This window comes from Haliaeetus albicilla, chromosome 23 (genome assembly GCF_947461875.1).
Source record: "Haliaeetus albicilla chromosome 23, bHalAlb1.1, whole genome shotgun sequence".
NCBI lineage: Eukaryota > Metazoa > Chordata > Aves > Accipitriformes > Accipitridae > Haliaeetus > Haliaeetus albicilla.
In genome coordinates, this window is record NC_091505.1 from 8,590,139 (window position 1) to 8,609,059 (window position 18,921).

General features: G+C 44.3%; 1 protein-coding gene across 4 annotated transcripts in view; it reads left to right on the top strand.

Moving 5' to 3' along the window:
• The window catches only part of NRK (Nik related kinase), a 117,820-nt gene that overhangs the window by 43,960 nt on the left and 54,939 nt on the right, over positions 1–18,921 (top strand). For all 4 annotated transcript variants that reach the window (XM_069811110.1, XM_069811107.1, XM_069811108.1 and 1 more), the window contains exons 4-10: positions 6,837–6,962; positions 7,778–7,888; positions 9,712–9,802; positions 11,927–12,057; positions 14,841–14,895; positions 17,109–17,187; positions 17,897–18,072. In XM_069811110.1, the coding sequence (XP_069667211.1) occupies positions 6,837–6,962; positions 7,778–7,888; positions 9,712–9,802; positions 11,927–12,057; positions 14,841–14,895; positions 17,109–17,187; positions 17,897–18,072 (769 nt within the window). The remainder of the gene's footprint in view (positions 1–6,836; positions 6,963–7,777; positions 7,889–9,711; positions 9,803–11,926; positions 12,058–14,840; positions 14,896–17,108; positions 17,188–17,896; positions 18,073–18,921) is intronic.

The following is an 18,921-nucleotide window of genomic DNA, read 5'->3' on the forward strand; positions in this document are numbered from 1 at the left end:
TCACTGAAGACCAGCTTCCCGTTCTGTCGCTCTGGCAGCGTAGGTACAGAGTACAAAACTCCAAGAAAAAGTCTTCCTGTGACACTGTGGAAGGGTTATCACCTGAAATTAAAAACAGGGCCAAGTCCTCTGGGCCGAGTCTGCCAGCAGTACATCTACACGTGGTGTTTTGGGCAAGCACGAGCAAGCCTTGCCTGCGTTTTCCTATGTCTTTTGGTTGTCTTGGAAGACGGCAGAACAAGTTGGTGTCTGCGTGGGCCTTGTCACGTAGAGCAGGTCCAGGACAGGTCTCTCTTCTGATGGTGTCGGAATCCAGCCCTGAGCAGCAAGTGATCTCAGTTGCACGTTGTTTTTTTTTGAACTTAGATGCTACTGTAATGCTTTTACAAAGCCTGTCTGGGGGATGGTTTGGCTATGGCTGCTCCCTTGTCAAATATGCATGCCTAGTTGAATTGCCAGTTTTGCTCTTCTCTGTGCACAGATGAGGGTGCGTTTTTTAAGTGAGTGCTACATTAGATTGGTGGGATTTTTTGCTTTTAGCTCTGTAGGTACTTATATCATCAGGTGCTTTGGTTTTAAAAAATGGCAGTCACCAAACATGAAGCTGCTGGATTTCGGAAGGGAGAGGGGGTAGGGTTTGGGTCGCAGACAGATTCCTGAGATCAGAGCACCTCCGTGCTTTGACTGAGGAGTTGACAGGACAGATCCTGGCAGGGACTCAGAAGTGATCCAGAGCTTCTGTATGGACTGCTTTCATGCTCTGCTGGGACAGTCAACAGTGCGTGAGGGGTGGCCAAACGTGTCACTCGTGGGCTGTCATGTTAACAGCAGTGACAGTCCCTTCCTTGATGAAACAATTGAAGCAAAAACTGCAGGAAGGGAACCTTGGAAAGATTTCCTTCCCTTTGCTATACATAACACCGTCTCCTTTGTATGTAAGCAATAAACTGTAGCATCCAGTAATGCCTGCTTGCTTGGAAACAAAATTTAAATGGAGGACAACCTTGTGGTCCAGCTTCAGGAATTCACATTGCTAGACTTGTGTGATTCTGGGAACAAAACCCAGCCTTTTAGGTCTGATTTGCTGCTTCCTTTGAGGCTAGGGAGCCAGTATCATACTGGGTAACCTGTCCTGTTGCTTGAGGGGCAATGATAACAGATCATGCTGTTTTCACGTTGAGTCACTTAATACGAAAGCAGTTGTGACGGTTTGAGAGTTGAGAGGTGAGCACGTTGGTGCAGCCACCTGGAGGGGTTTTCCCTGGTGCTCTTCCCCCACTAAGCCCCGAACAAATCCAGTTCAGCTCTACTCGCGTGCTTCTGCTTTCTGACCTTGGTGCAGGGTGAGCGCAAGCCTTTCTGCCATTATTTCTACTTTCTTAACGTGGGGTCGGCTGTGTTCCTGCTGCTAGGGCATGGTCTGGTGGACCCGGAGGCAGTCCTCCGCTTTGTAACTGGTTTCCTCCAGGTCCTTGCTGGTGCCTCTGGGAGACGTTGGGAAGATGAGCGCAGGATTGCTTCCTGCAGCTGCCTCCTCTGCCCTGGGGTTGTCCTCTCCTCGGCCACCACATCTCGCGGTGCGTCGTGTTACGGTAAACCCCGACTGCTTTCGGCGCAGCAGGGTGGGGTTGGCAGCTGTGGTCTCGACCGAGCCCTTCACGTCACCTCGGTGCAAATTCCTAGACCGCTTGGGGTGAGCCACGTTGGCTGCGAGAAACGGGGTTACTGCTGGCCTCCTCGGCTGGTCCAGCTGGCCAGGGACGGTGCCGCTGGTCTCTCGTAGCGCAGAGTAGATAGGGTGGTGGAAACCAGTGCACTCCTGCTCTGCAGTTGCAGTAGGTAGGAGCATGAGTATGGCTGAGGCTGATGCTGTACATGTCCAGGGTCTCTCTGAAGCTCAGTTCTCCTGTAAAATAGCAATAGCTTTTCTCTGCTTCACAGCATTTGGTTTGCTGAAGCCTTTTGTGGCAGTAGTGGGTCCTAACTGTAATGTAGAAATCCTTTCAATCTCCAGAATTTCAGTGTCATAAATTCAGAGCCTGTTAAGGATTCGGTATTTCTCTTGCATTGTTAGTCTGCCCAGGTCGAAGTTATTTTCTGATCCTTTGGTCTTGAAAAGCTAGCTTGAGGCATTAAATAAAGTCTTTAAAATATTGAAATCCTAGTCTCCAATGTCCTGCCTATAAATTGCACCTGAGAGCAACATCTCGCATGGAGTTTGGCTTGTGAGAAATGGAAGCTGTCACAGTAAACCTGCTTGAATGAGACAGGAGGCTCCTAGTCCCTGTGGCCATTTTCATCTTTGGGTGGTTATATGATCTGATTAGTGCTGCACAGGGAGCAGTTTTCTTAAGGAGTGAAGACTTCATGTGGTAGAAAACAGGAAGGTGAAAAAATAAAATCAAGACGAATGCAGTCTTTTTCCCTCCACCTGTCTCCAACAAAAGTGGAGAAGAGCTGAATGCCTGGATTGACCTTGTGATTTGTGTACTCCCCAGTTCAAGGCTCCAGTAGATCCCTCTCATTCAAAGTGGGACAAATCCAGTGGCTGAGTTTGACAGAGCCCCGTGCCAGTGTAGGTTGTTGGTGGTTTGGTCACTAACCTGCTCAGTAACAGGCCAGTGCTGTCCGACTTGGGAGGGGATGGGACTGAACAAGAATATCTCATATCCTAGGGGCCTGAGCTACTTCCTTGGTACTTGGATATTCTGCAGTGGGTTTCCCTCCCCCAGCATCGTGTTTTCGTCGCTAGAAAATTCAACCTCTGAAGTCTTTCAGCTAACGTTTCATCATAACCCGTACATTTCTGCCAAAAGCTTCTGATTCACCAAATCTCTGTCTTATTTTCCAGCAAGAAATCATTTAATCAGAAATCCCCTGACCAGCTCCAGCTGGGATTGTTCAGCCCTAAGATCTGGGGCACACCGAGAGCTGAACAAATCTGCCCTTCGCTGTCCTGAGCTGCAGCCCCGGGCCAGTTTCTTAAGAGCGGCAGCGGGACGCTGTGGTCCTTGCGGGATCCTCTGGACATCTGTCAGGAATCGCTGCCATGTCACGCTGTGGGGGGTTTGGGGAGAGCCCTCTGAGATGGTTGAAGGGGAGCTGATGGCTGTGTGCACTCATGTGCCTCTCCACGCCGGCTCGGCTTTCTGTTATCTGACGGTGCCAAGCAAGCAGAGCGCTTGCGGAGAGATTGGATTCTTGCTGCTCTGCTCTTCAGCTATCGGTACAGGTGATCAAAGAGCTCTTCTGCAGCAGGTCGTTCTCTCTCTGTCCTTGCTTTCAGTCTTTCCAGATAGCAAAATAACATTTAAATGAGAAACTTGTCATTAGAACTGCCCCAGTGCTACAGGGTCTCTTGGTGGAGTATTTATCAGCTGATGATCTTGTTTCCATTTGAGGTCAGAGGTGTGTGCTTTCTAGTTCTTTGCTTCCTAATGTCATTGCAGATAGGCCCACGTCTTCAAAAATAGCCTTTGATCATGAACGTGTCATCTTTGTGCATGCAGCCATCTGTGCCCAGAAACAGGCTGGTTTGTGAAAGCAAACAGCTTTTTGCACCTGCAGATCTGCGAGCTTGTTTCCTCTTCTTAAGCAGCATGATTTATGAGCAGGTTTCTAGACCCCTGGGAGTTGTGGCTGATGGTAACACCGACAAGAGGGGTGGTGGAAAGTGGAAATCTTGAGCATGTGCATGCACTGAAAAGTTGAGGGTGCTTTTGTCCCCAGTCACCCTGCTTGAAGGATGGATGTAGCACTGAGGCTTAGCAAGTCCAGGTTCAGTTCTTGGCTGGGCCTCACACATGGCCCATGGGACAGAATTGCTCACGTTTACTCTTTTGCCTTGGTTTCTCCCTGTGAAATAGAGCAATTTTTCCAAAACTCACTCAAGCACTGGGAAGACAGAGTACTTTTTGCCTGTGAAACGCCCACCTGCTGTCTGTATAGCCCTTTACCTTACAGACTGACTGATGTTTGAAGTCACGTCTCTGGCTTTGGAGGGTGCAAGAGTTTGGCTCAGAGGATTTGTGCTCAGCAGTGGTGGGGCTCAGCAGGGAAGTCTGCTGTCCAGTCTAAGTGGTGTCTTCCCAAGGCACTCATCCTGTACCTGAGCAGCATACAGCAGTGTGTGAGCAGAGGTGACTTTCTCTACGGGTAAGGATAGGCAAGGGAAGAAGAGGCGGGTGCAGGGAGGGAGCAGGTTCCAGCCTTCTGGATAAATAGATAAGGACGTGAGATAAAGCAGGAATTGGATCATCTTGCTGGTAATGGGAAAGGAGCATTACACATGTGCAGCGACTCTTTGCTTTCGCCAGTGGGTGTAGAAGAGACTACCAGGTATTCCAGCTATGTCCACAAACAGGCACATGCTTATCTTTGTTTTAAAAACATGGAGGCGAGATTGCAGGGGAATAGAAAGTACTCAGATAAGAGCTGTGCCAGCATGGTTCCAACATCCAGCAAATTAATGGGGCGAAGGAAGAAGAGCTGAAAAAGAGGCAACAGCTTTGGGGAAGTGGTTCAGATCTGCCAGCTCCCCGAGGGGAACTTTGTGAAACCTGCAGGCTGGTGCTGAGGGCATAGCAGGGAAGCTTTTCGGTCAGGCTCCACCAGTGCAAAGTTCATGCAGACGGGCAGAGTTAAAAATCCCCAAAACATTAAGATCTGAAGAGATCTTAAGTAATTTGGGGAAGGCCTTGACCAAAGATTAAAGTTGCCCCTCCACATGCTTGGTTGCCCTAGCAGAAGGAGTGGGCAGGATGCAGGAGGGACAGCAGGGAGGGAAGGGAGTCATCCCTGTTTGTCCCGCTTTCTGGTAACAGATATTTAGGGAAGAAACTCAGTGACTGGACCCTTGTGGTCAGGTCCAGGACCGTGGTTCCCATGTCCTTCTTCTCTGCCTTCTCCTCACCTGCCTGTTTCCACCCTTTCACATGCGCTGTCTGGAGTCCCAAAGGGAGTAGAGCCTTGTTTCCCCTCCCAGAAAGCATCAGCAGGAGCCCTGAGCTCCCTTTGATTGTGCCCTGGCCACGTGCAGAGAGAAATAGGACCTCGCTCACGGAGGATGTCCTGCATGCTGTCTGGGAGTCAGCTCTGACTTCTCTTGGAGACTCCAGCTGCTGCCCCAGGCTCCTCCTTAACCTTGCTAATTAAGTCATACAACATCCAGGGCTGTATCAAGCTGAGGACTAAGGGTCCTCCTTTCTCCTTAATTGCAAACAAAAGAGAAACGAAATATCTAGTGTAATGTGTGCAGCTTGAGAGCCTGTGTTCAACAAAGGCGCTGTTCTGAAACCTGAAATAGCTCATTTTGCTTCAAGTGGAGTTATTTTACATTTCCCATTTCCTAAAGCTTAAGACAGTGAGGCTTTGGTCTGGTAACATGTCTCCTGTGGATTGATGTTACTGGGGAAAACTTATTGGTCCCTTCTGTTGGGATTGATTTTTATGTGGTCGGCTTTAATAAGACGCATCATGTGCATATGCTTGAGAGAATTTGGTGTCAGCCTGTCAGGCTTTAATGTTTTGCTACAGGTAGAAAGGACAACAGAGCTGGGCTTGTAAGGAGTGTGTTGTGATGGTTAAAGGAAAGCTTCGATGGCAAAGCTACTGGAAAATAATGGAAAAGTGCAGAGAAATGTCCTGTGGGGCTGAGCTGTTCCTACTGCATCTTTTTTTTTTTTTTTTTTTCCCCTTCAGCTAGTAAGTGCTGACTGGGATGCTTTGCAGCAGGGTAAATTAATTTTCAACTTTGTCATCCTCCTTTTAACCTATACAAGGGTACTGTGCAGCACCACTCATTTGCTATTAAAGCAAATGAGACAGCAAAATCTACATGTGTTTCACCAGGTATTGTGCACCATTTCTCTTGGTGGCAACATAGCAAACAGGCTAGCTTCAAGAGGACCTCTTCAGATCAGGCAGTTCTCTCTTAAAAAGGGTATTTCATTCTAATGTAATTATTAAAACTTGTCTTTCCATTAGTTGTCTTATTGTGCATAGTGCTGTACTGGGCAGAAGAGAACATCTTCCCTGAAGAGACTGAAGCAGAGACAGTGGGGAAAACAGAGCTAGCTAGCGCCTGGAAGGAGATGTCTAGGGATGTGCTAGCCCCCAGAACACCGGAGACTTGACTGATGGGATGATGTTAGGAGCGGGGAAAAACTCCATGGTCCAGGGGGGGTAGCCTCACAAGGAAGGAGCAGATCCTAACCCTGCGCTGGCTCTCGAATTCGATTTGTGGCTAGTAGCCTCCTCCTTGGCTTTGAGTTCCTCCTAGCAAGACCCTCCATGGGACTGGAAAGACAAATTGGCTGATGTGTGCACTAAGTGCTTTTCCAAGTATTGAAGTAATGGAGTGTTAGGAATATTTTTATTATTGTTTGAATCTGGGTAATTTCTCCAAGACTAAATTACTGCATGCAGAAACCACAAACGGGGGAGTAATAAATAGGTCCTGTCTAAGCCCCCTGGGGAGACAATATGTGATTGTTATATCCAAATTGGGACATTTTGATTCTTTAGGTCAAACACTAGCAATTCATTGTTTTAGGCTGATGGATCAGGGTGGTTCAATCGTCGGCTTAAGAGCCTGTCCTTCAGTTGCAGTCTCATAATCCCAGGATAATTCGGGTTGGAGAGAGCCCCAGGAGGTGTCTGATCCAACCTCCTGCTCAAAGCAGGGTCAGCCCTGGGATCCGACCAGGTTGCTCAGGGCTAGTTCCAGCTGGTTGTTGGAGGCCTCCAAAGATGAGTTTTACCCTGCAGCTCTGGGCAGCCCTGGTGCTCAGTGATCTCTGGTCACCTACGGAGCCTTCCGCTCTCTTTTGCTACAGAATGAAGAGGAGGAAATCAAGCTGGAGATAAATATGCTAAAAAAGTACTCCCATCACCGGAATATTGCTACATATTATGGCGCATTTGTAAAGAAAAGCCCTGCAGGCCAAGATGATCAACTCTGGGTAAGTGTTTTGTGTCATTTCTGTTAGTAAGATTTACAGCGCCTTTCTTCAGAGCTCCAGTATGCTTGGCTCGGACTCTGTCTCAGTGAAACTCTGAAGTCATTGTTCTGAAGAATAACATATAAAAGAGAAAAATTGCTCCTCCCTAGATGTCTTCCATCCCCTATGATTTCCTTTGAGGATGGGCATAAAATATGTTACAATACTTGTGACTTGTGCTGTCATTCTGATTTGTTGTTAGAGCTTTTTTTTTTCCAAATTAAATGCCTCTGTAATATTTTTTTTTTAATGAAAGTGAAGGAGAGCTTGTCTTCTTCCCCTCCTCTCCTTTTTCCTGTTGCTTTCCTCTCCTTTTTTCAGTTGGAAAATAAAAAAGGGAACAAAGGAATCGGCAATAAAGCAGAGAAGAAAAATGAATCCTCCAATTTTTTTGGCTGCAAGATTTTTGAAGCTTTGCAGCAAAATGAGAAATTTCAAATTTTGAAAAAATTCCCATGTTTTTCAGTGCTACTAGCTCTTGTTTTTCTAATTTTGAAGTTTCTAAAAACAAAACAAAACCAAACCCAAAATGAAAAAAAAAAACCCAAAAAACCCAAACCACCAAAAAACCCCAAAACAGCACTACTGAGGTTTTTTTATTTATTCAGCCAATGCGTATGATTCAGGAAATGAGATTTTGTGTCAATTGGCATCCGGGAAGCTTGCGTGTAGTTTGCCCCACCTTGATTGTGGTGGAGTGGGTGTTTGCACATGGTCTCTCTGCTGGTACCGTGCCAGTGCTGTGGTAAAGGTGTGTTACGTTCATCTTCCTGCAGTTGGTGATGGAGTACTGTGGAGCGGGCTCTGTCACTGACCTGGTAAAGAAGACAAAAGGGAACTGTTTCAAGGAAGACTGGATTGCATACATCTGCAGAGAGGTTCTCAGGGTGAGTCGTGCCAACAGAGCTTTGTTGCTCCTTTGCAACAAAAAGGCCTTTCCAAGCCTTTGGTCGCTAACGTACGTCACTAATGAGCATTTTTGTTTAAAGGTTTTGATCCATAGGGCTCATGGGCTGTGGTCCTTGAGTTCAGAAGAGCCCAAAGAGCCAGCATGATGGCTGCTTGACTTCTCGTATTACTGTAGTTAATCCCGTTTTCTGTGTGAAGAACAGAAAATTCCTGTTTCCTATGGCAAATAGCCATCTTCTGCAAGTCCAGATTCTGGGCATCTAGAAAAGTAAATAAATTTTCTATTTTCAGTAAGTCTGTCCTCCACATCGGGAGATCTTACTGCTCATTGCTTCAGCTTTTCATGCGGCGTACGATCTTTCTGTTCATAATTCCTTTACCCACACACACTCAGGGGCCTCTTTTCCATACTATTAGAAGCAACATTGACTAAACAGCATTCCAGAATCTTAAAGGTGGCCCTGCTGGGGCAGCGTTCCCCAAGAAAATTCTTGGGGCTGTATTTCATTCTATGCAGGCTTAGGACTTTTTGTTTGCTTGTTTGTTCCTGGAAAGTACAGAGGATAAAACAAATCCCAAGTGTAATCTAGTGAACTAGCCTGGAAAAAAAAAAGAAATGTTGGAACCTGTCATTCTAAATTCAAAACCCATTACAGAGTTACTGATCCGTCTTCCTTGTAATGGAGTTTTACTTCTTTTCTAAATAATGGTAAGATGAATGTGTATTCTGGGAGCTGGAATTCAAATGGCATGCCAAAGTAATGCTTGAATAGGGGTAAAACTTTGCTTCTGGAGCAGAGGAGTTGAGAAGCGTGCTCAGTAGAGAACATTGGCCATCTTAAAATGATTTGGCATTAGACTGCAGATTGTAATAACTATAGCTGGAGAGTGGGTAGAGCTCTTCTGCAAAATAAAAAAATCTTAATGTCTGGTCAGGTTGCTTTTCATTTGTGTGGCTATAATATCTCTATTAAAGCAATTGATGTTAAAACATTTGGTTTATGCTCATGCAACTGAAAACCGTAACAGCATGCAGGTGTAAAACAAGAAATTGGATTTAATCGTGCTTGTTTCAAAACAGAATGACCCAGTTGCTTGTGGATTGACAACGTTTCCTTCTGGAAAAATTAGAAGCTGGGTGGAAGCTCTGTTTGAAGTCATTAATGTTACAGAGGCTAAGCATTTTGAGTGAAGCATCCCCTGGCTTACTATAATGTATTATTTCGGTGTGTTCCTTTATATCTATGCTAGTTTAACCATGGACAAATTTGGAACGGAGGAGGAGACAGAATATTGCAAGTATTAGCTGAATGAAGACAATATTTGCTGCATTCAAAAAGAGGTCTGACATGGTATTTTGAACTTTCTGTGGTCCATTTACCATTGAACATGGTTTTGCTGAATGCAGAATTCAAGCCACTGGCCAGCCAGCTCCTGTCTCTGGTCCTCATGCAGAGCATTCTGCATTGCTCTTTCTCTCTTTTGTTTGCTTTTAACACATGGTACAAGGAGGCATCCCTTGATTCTGAGACAGAAGTTTAAAATATTGCTACCTTGTTCTCTTCACACTTGATTTCAGAGATGTTGCACTACTGTCAGGCCTGTGGATAAACACAACAATCAAATCTGCGGTTGCTGTCCTCTCTCCTCCCCGAACCCGGGGTCTTCATGTTGTTAGTAATATCTAAAGGACTTTCCCTGTGAATAAAGTCTGAGAAGGGTAGAAATGTAAAAAGGCAACAATGCCATGCTCATGATAAAGATAGGAAGAAAGAATAAGGAGAGTCTGGTTTTCTTTTAGGGCTTGGCACATCTTCATGCACACCATGTCATCCATCGAGATATTAAAGGACAGAATGTTCTTCTTACAGAAAATGCAGAAGTAAAACTGGGTAAGTTTCCTTAAATGTGTGCCAGAAACCTGTTCGTAAAAAATTTAAGATTTCCATCTTGTCTTCAGTAGCTACCTTCAGTAGCCTAAGAGCAACAAATATGTCAAGTAGCATTAATGCTTGTTTATAAGGTGTCTGTCATGTAGAAAGAGCTGAAAATGTGACATATTCTGCAAGGATGTCACTCAGCCTGTGGGGAATATAGCTACTTCTGGGCAGTCAAACACAGAATGTGTCTAGTAAGTCACAGCACCATCAGGCCTTCGCAGCAGATTCCGGCATGCAAAGACTTGCAGAATAAAAAAGTTGAGGGAATAAATTATGCCGATCCATTTCTCCAAGAGAAGTGGTCTTAGAGATTTTCATAAATCTGAAAATAGGTGAAATTAGTCATGTGTAAGTGCTACTACTGAACAGTAGCTCTTGCTAATAGTCATCTCTCAAAAATGTTGGAGAGTTTACTTATTTCCTTTTCTAGCTGTGACACGTCACTGCTGACAACTTCTGACTTCATAAGACTAAACTCAAGTACGTATCTCTCTTGAGGAGGGGATGTCTTTCATGTTTAGGGAAGACATCACAGAGAATGCATGGCAATGATTTGAAGGACCGGTCTCAAGGAGAGCACTTCTCTTATTTGGGATGATCTTTCTGCTCCCTCTCTCTTTAATTGAAAGAATTCACTGCAGAGTTGGAGAACAAAAATAATAAACATGGCCTGTGGGTGTGGGGCAGGATGTTTTGCTGGAGCAAGTAAAAATAAGTACTTCAAATCTTATTATGGTTTAACTTTATGGTGAAATCCTGGCATCACTGAAGTCAAAGGGAGTTCTGCTGTTGTATTAAATGAAGGCAGGATTTTGCTTGTAGTCTCTAAAAGATATGTACAGTTTTCAACTGTTCCCTCTTAAAACTGGCAAAATATCAGGTTTGTGTGTGTTTACAGTCTTGTATAGTTACTAGTCCCACCATTCTTCACATGGCTGACAAGAAAGTTAAACCATTCTAACTGTGGGTAAAGGCGAAACAGATTTACCAAGTATAACAATCTGGGGGGGCGGGGGGCAAAAAAAAAAAAAAGAAAAGGCAGTTTCCAGAGAGATTTAGCTCATATGTCTTAAAGTAAAGAAGCTAGAAACCCAAGAGGTTCTCAGTCCAGTTCCGTTCCACTTCAGTGTAAGTGTGTGCACTTCCCTTCGGAAGCACAAAGCGCATGATGATCCCAAAGGCCAGGTCCAACTTATTGCTGGAGAAGATTAGCTAAACAGGCACATTAAATTACAGTAGTACAAATGATTGTGGTTTGCAGGTGATCTGCAATGAGGTAATAAGTGAGAAAATCTGCTCCTTGATGGTAACCGTAGGGTTGTCTCCTTTCAGTCCTTTCTTTTTCCTGTTATTTCGTCTTCTCTGTGAATAGCACTCAAGTGCTATGCCCAGTGGATCCAATTAGTGTATCTTAGAGGTGCGTTCAAAGTAAAATAGAATCACATAATTACTGGTTGTATGGGCCCTTCTTCATATCTGAACAAAACCATTTTGCTCTACAATGCTGATGAAAGTAACACCCTTTTCAGCACAGAGTACCACACAATTCTCTCATTATAGTGAGTCTAAGATCAGAATAAACTAATGTACTCTCCAGCTTGTTCTAAGATAGTGTATGAATGTAGGGAAGGAGTTATTCCAAACACCTTGAAATGAAGTGACATGATAGTTCTTTCCAGCTTTCACAAATGGCCATATTAGACACATCCAAATTTGCCTTGTCCGTAGATACTATTTTTCCTTTCACATAGTAGTTAAAGATCTCGAGTCCTACTCAATGCAGCGTTTAGATTAAGCATAAATTATTCTGTAATGCCTTCCTAGAGCAATTCACATCTGCTGTAACCTGCCTGGCAGATTTAGCATGCTGTTTATTTGATCCTTCTGTCAAAAAGAACAACAGAAAAAGGGCAGTTAAATTTCAACTGTTGGACAAGATGTACTGGAAGAACTCAGATTTGATATGTATTGTAGCCCAAAGGTTTGGTATTCTAAACAGTGTGAAAGTAGCCAAGCTAACACTGCCACATGGATACAACTCTTTACTAATTTCTTTACCTCTGCTTGGCTTTTCAGTGGATTTTGGTGTAAGTGCTCAACTGGATAGGACTATTGGGAGAAGAAACACGTTTATTGGCACACCATATTGGATGGCGCCTGAGGTCATTGCTTGCGAGGAGAACCCAGACTCTACGTATGATTACAGAGTAAGCGTTACAAGTCTGCATAAGGTAGCAAAATGTGCAGGTAATTGCTGAAATCCTGCTCAAGCACTGCATTTGAAAAGTTCAAACTGCCCTCCTTTTAAACCGCAATAATATTATAACTGTACAAATAGAAGTATTTGTAATATGTGGGTGGTGGCTCTTTTTTTTAAGAGCAGAGTTTCATTATGAATATCTTTTTGTGAACTGTTACTACAGGAAATACACTTTCATGAACTTCTGTGCAAAAAAACCCCCAAAACTGATATATGGAGGTTGCAAGTCAGGACAGAAAAGAAAGGAAGAGGTAAATTTGGAAGGAATACTTGAAGTAGTGTAATTCTAATATGACAAGTTACTGCTCTCCTCTGGGATAGAGCTGTTTTACTCTCCACTCAGCTGTGAATCCTGAGTTAATTGGCAACAATTAGTATCACTTCAGTCATTTACGAGCATGTGACTGGAAGAGGTTTCCCATCCCAGAATGATTTCTGGTCATTCGCAGGGTGGCTGAGGTGAGAAGGCGCAGAATTTCTTGTATTTCAGTTTGTGCCCATTGCCTCTTGTCCTGTCACTGGGCACCACTCAGAAGTCTGGCTTGGTCTTCTTTACTCCCTTCCCATCAGGAATGTGTATGCATGTATGAGATGCCCCTGAGCCTTCCCTTCTCCAGGCTGAACAGTTCCATCTCTCTCAGCCCAGAGCCTCCCAGCTCTGAGCCCTTTAACAACTTTGTGGCCCTTTGCTGCACTCACTCCAATATGTCCATGACTTCCTTGTACTGGGGAGCCCAAGAACGGCTATCAAGCACTTTTTCTGGTTCTCCTCCTAACTCTTATAATATGCTGATGCTGTTCCAAAGAGACTTACAAAGCTTATTCTTTGTCATCTGGCCTGTTTCCAGCAGTGTTGTCATTCCTCTGCCTACACTTACCATGCAGGATGTTTTCCAGGGGTGGCTTTCTGGGCAGCCATCTTCTGAGTGACCCTCCGGTCACTCTCTTGGTTGCCACTTTGCACCTCTCATTCGAATTGTGGCTTCAGAAATATTTATTGGAAGAACAGGTTATTGCTTCCATTCTGTAGTGATTCAGAGGCTGTGATTCTCCCTTGTTGAGACCTTCTGTGCTGCACTGGCAGAGTGAGGTCACGTTGTGTGAGTGTCAGTCATGACCAAGGAATGTTCTTGGATTTGGTTTTATTTTTCATACCCTGTAAATCTTTTACTGAAACCTCAAGAAATTAATCTCTTGTCTTCATTCCCTGTCCCCAGTCAATTTCCTTTTCAGAATGTGTACTTTTTCAGAAGATACAAGCATTAGGAACATGCATCCCTAATTCCTGAGGTTTCTTTGCCTTCTGTAATAATCACAGTTCATCTGTGTACATTTATGTCTGCTTCAGAATAGATTCTGCAGATGGTAGTTTAAAACTGATCAGTGGAAGGTTTTGGAAGCACTTATGCAGACAGTGCTATGACTCAGATGGTGGCATGGGGCTGGTCTTTTCTATAGCTGATACGATGAGCAAAGTAGCAGGAAGCCACTCTGTAACTTCTTGCTGTTCCAAAATAATAATAAAAAAAATATAACGAATGAGTGAAAATATATATGCATAAATATGTATATATACACACTGACCTTTACGAACACTGCTGTCATCCTCCCTTTCACCTTGTCTGCCTCTTGTGCTTTGAAACTCCAAACCAAAGTTCTTTGTAGCTTGGTTGTTTCTCCCATTGTCCCCAAAACCTGCAGTAATATCCCCAGAATTTTCAGTCATTTACTTAATAACAAGTCAGGATCATGTATCTATTAAATTCCCACCAGTTTTGCTGTCAAATCCTTCCACAAACTATGATGTGAACTGGTTTTCAGCTTGTGTAAAGCAGTTCAGAGCAGCTGGACTGAGAAGGCTCCGTTGATAGAGTCAGTTAGAGTGCCAGGCTGGGTATGAGCTGCTATTCATGTAATACTATATTGCTTCCCTTTTTAAAAGATAGTTGTAGAGAAGCCCTGCAAGTTGGTTTGGTCACCTGCCTCTCATTTGGCTATATTTAGACACAAAAACCAGTAAAATAACGCACCTGATTAGTCAAGTGGAAACCTGTGAAGTTTTTACAGTCACTGGTAGTGTTTCCGATTTACCTTCCATGCTCAAAACCTGGCCCTTACCATCCAGATGAGCTGATAAAGAAAAGTCCATTCAAAGTTAACTGAGCTGAACATATACTGCAGCATAAATCTGACTGCGTGATGTGCTCTCCTTTCCTTTCATGTGCCCAAAAACATGTGGCTGGAGACTTTGTAGACAGAAGAAGTCAGACCCCAAGGCCTGACCATAATTTCTGTTCCATCAGTGTCGAAACTCAGCAATGACTGCTCTGAAATAAGCATTAAGACCAAGGATTTTTTTGGCCGGGAGCAGGGGGATGAGGCACTGCTGTGCCTCACTGCCTCATGAAAACAGTTTAAAAGATTTAAGACATATATTTAAATGGTGCCTGCTATATTCTGGCTCTTGTTTTTTGAATGCAGAAGGTCTGCATTTTGGGGCTGGCTGCTTAAATGATGAATCAGCTGTTCAGAGTTGCATGGGAAATGGGAAGCTTCTGGCTATTAGCACATTTCCTAAAAGCTCAGTAGGGAATGGGAGGGAGCAGAATGTGTGTCACTCTAACTAAAACCACCCGATCCAGGAGAAATCTAGGGAAACTGTAAAAACAAAACAAAATAAAAAAGCTTGAATGCTGCAAGTTGCAATGTGCAATGTTTCTTTTCCTGCAGAGTGACCTATGGTCTCTGGGAATCACTGCTATTGAAATGGCCGAAGGAGCTCCTCGTAAGTGATTTGGTATAAAGATGGGGGTGTCTATGCTTTGTGGACGTGTTCTGTGTTAAAATGACTCGTGCTTGGCTAATGCGCAGATGTACAAAATTCTGGTTCTGGCTGTATCTTTAAAAATAATCTATGACTTTTTCTCTTTTGGGCTCTTTTGCTTTCCTCTTTGATCCTTTAAGTCTATATTTTGATTCCTTGCCTTCATTTCCTAGGGAAACAAATTTTTTTTTCTTAGAGCTCTTGTAAGCATCACTTTGTTGATCACTGCCTGTGGGTACAGCTAAGCAGAAGCGATCGACACGTTAGCAGAAAAAATAGACAAGAGTGGCTTTGGGTTTAGGTCACTAAAAAAAAAATATGACAGTGAGAGAAGCTAGGCCTAAAGGTTATATTTTTACTCTGGGACTGACTTGATTCTCACAGGTTTTGGGATGAATACTGTATTTGCTCACGTAATGGCTTCGGTCCATGACCACATTCTCAACCCGACGGCAGATTGCCGTCGTTTTCCAGCCTGCCCTCGCCTCCCAGCTGTCCCTCTCGCTCCTCCGGTTAGCCTCCTGCAGCCGTCGGGCAGAGATCGGCGGCTGCAGCGTGGATGCGAAGACCTCGTGCGTTTTTGTTTCCACGGAAGAGCGGTTGCTTTCCCCCAGCACCCGCGAAGCAGATGTGATGCGACGGGGTATCCGGTCACTGCTGAGAGCACGGGAGACGAAATAAATTATCCTCTGGCCTGAGCTTGAGAGCACGTAGGCTGTGTTTTTTAAAAAAACACACTTGGCTGTTCGCCCGTCAGACTTGGGTTTTAGCAGCACTCAGGAGCCAGCTGGAGTTCAGGAGCGTTTTCAGACACTGTGCTTCAGCCTAGCTGAAGCTTAGTCCTGGGACATAAGTCTGTAGGGAGTTTTTTTCGAGAGAGACTTTGTAGCTTTGCATGCTAATTCCTCGTGCCACTTGTATTTGAAGTTTTTGCTAGTTTTGGCAGGGAAATGCTGTGGATTATATTCTGTTGCATTGTGTTTTGTTTTCTGTAGTACAACAGTGGGTTGTCTAGGACCCGTAGCTAGAAACCAGACTTATTCTGCACCCCCTCCCTCCCCAACTGGATCACATGCTATTGAAAATACAAAGGAAAAAGTAAAAAACAGAACCCAGATGTAAGAAACGACAGCAGGTGGATGCAGGCAGAGAAATTAATAGAAGGTAGTGAAGGCTTTACCAGACCACAGTCCCCTCACTTTTACTAGTTCTGTAATGCTGTAAGTCCATTCCTGTTAAGAGAATCACTGCTGAACACCTGTATATCATTAGAAATCAGCCTCCATGTAGTTCCTATCAGTTGTCATTCGGTAGCTCTGTTTTGTGAAAGAAGACCTCTGACCCTCGATATTTCTCCGTGACAGATGGAGCACACTCATAATTCCAGACAAAATGCCTAGGATAGATGAGATGTGACGGTATTTACTTTCTGCAGAGTTCTTTGTAGCTTCAACTTTCCAGAACAGTAACAGTAAAGAGAAGTACAGTGGGCTGGAGAGAAACCAGCATCTGAATGCATGAGTAGAATCTGTTGCAGATTGTCTAATAATGGTGCTCACACTCCCGAAACACAGAATAGATTAAATGTGTGCTTAGTCATTACACTCTGTGCCAGTGATGCAGTTTATGAGCTCTCTGCTTCCCATCAGGTTTTCTTCATCCTGCATTTTCTCTTTATGCCATGAACGATGTAGCTAAGAGTTTGGTTAAAATTTAGCTTCTCATTTATCTGAACCATAAGCCAGACATAATAAACTAGATAAGTATTTCAATCCCAACTTTAACATCTCTTTATGTGAAAACACCCGTTGGTGTATTAGAAAGGTGAGGTTTTTTATGTCCTTCTGAAGCCTTATATATAAAAAATATGGAGAAAGTTGTACTTGCTCCTGCTATGCAGCCTTTCTTTCAAATCTCTTCTAACTGACAATAACAGCATATTGTCGTGAAAGATTTCCGTGTACTCGGAGACTTTATTTCTTGGCTATAGCGTGAATTTCGTTGACTAACGGTGCGGTTTTGCGGCGGATGCTGTGCTGTTGGAAGTAGGAGTGTTTGTGGAGGACTGTTCCTCTCCGTCAGAAGAACCAGGCTCCTGGGTCAGCGTGGTCAGGCTGTGGGAGGGACGCAGGGGGGGTCGTGCACCCTTCAATAGCTTGTGGTTTCCTTTGCAGCCCTGTGTGACATGCACCCCATGAGAGCGCTCTTCCTCATCCCACGGAACCCACCCCCAAAGTTGAAATCCAGAAAATGGTAAAGAGATGTGTAAAAACTGTATTCTTGCTGCATTGGGCTTAGGAGGATTTTGAGCTCTCTTGTCCGAAGACAATGATCTTGTTAAATCCTACTGTAACCTATGAGGTCTTTCCTAGGCTGTTTCTAGTGCTGGGTTAAGCCACAGGTGCAGGCGTAGTTTACCTTTGGGAAGCAACACCTTTCTTTTGAACTCTGCCTAAACTGTGGCAGTCGTTGCAGTTGCTAAAGTTTGGCACGGGTGGCTGAAATTGCAGTATAGGCGAGGCTTAGGTGGGCTGCTTGGGGTCAGTGCTTTGTCAGAAGACTGCATGGCCGTTGTGGGGCTGATGGCAGTCGCTGTGGCCTACGGACAATTAGCTTGTCTTTTAAACGAAGTGTATAAAAAAAAAAATCTTCACCATATCAAAAGGGTGTAAGGGCATTTTTGAAAGAGTTGCACTGACCAGATTGTGGTTTTTTTGTTGATGCGGATGTAAATTCAGGGTAACTCCACTGAGAGGGCAGTTGGGGTGGAATTCCCCATCGTTCACCCTCAGCGCTGTGCTGGTCTCAGGAGGCACACTGGTGGCAAAACTCAAATTGTCTCGCCCAGTTCCAGTGCAAAAGGAAACCTTGCGAAGTTAGTGCTTCCCATTACTCAGGGGTAGTGCTTGGCGCGCAAGTTGAAAAGGATTATTGTTTTCCTCCACTTTTCTGTCTTTTTCAGGTCAAAGAAATTCCTAAACTTTGTCGAAAGCTGCCTTGTAAAAAATTATTTGCATCGTCCGTCCACTGAAACCTTGCTTAAGCATTCTTTCATCCGAGACATGCAGAATGAACGTCAAGTGCGCATCATGCTGAAAGACCACCTGGACAGGACCAGGAAGAAAAAAGGAGAAAAGGGTAATGTGGAAAAAACAAAATAAAAGGTCCTCTTCCAATTTTGGCAGCAGAACACAAGGCAGATGCAACTGAAATACTAGAATGAGGAAGACTGTGAGAAAGTGTTGTCCTTGATAGCGGTGGGGCCGTTTTGGAGATCTCTTTGCCAAAGCCCAGGTTCTTAATGGTGTTTAAGTGCTAAAGTTTTTGGATCCTGACTAACCTGATTCACTGAGAGCAACCCTACTGCTAACGTGAGCGAGGAGTCCAAGTAAAGTCTAGGTCCCTATTTTCTTGAGTATCTAAGTAGTATTCAAGGAGCGTTTCTTAATCTCTTAGTTCATGTGTCTGTCCCTGATCCATTTAATGCACCTGTCTCATCTCCATATAAATTTAGCCTGTGAGTTCTTTGGGGGCAGAAGCGCTCTTTAAGCGTTTTGCAGTGGAGTGCACAAGAGACCTCGACAAGGCCTCCAAGCTCCAGCAAAACACAAACGGATATAGTGAATCATCTACTTCACAGGGTGGCTGAAGAAAAAGAGAGAATCTGAGTTTGTTCCAAATGCTAGTGTTATTCTTCAGAGCAAAACCTGGCAGAAGCAGTGCTGGAGTGGGGATGATACTTGTGTAAATGCCTGTGCACAGCAGACTAAGGGCTGTGCAAAGTCGAGTGAGAGCTGTAGCCTGTTGACCACCGATTTTCCCTGCCCTCTCTCCCCTCTTCTGGATATTTTATACTGGCAGGGGCACTGTGAAGATCATTGACTATGAGGGCAAACTCAGAAAGCACTATGCAGTTGGAAAATGACTTATAAACTCCAAGTATTGATTTGACAACAGGAATATTTGTGCCTAAAATGAAATTGCTGT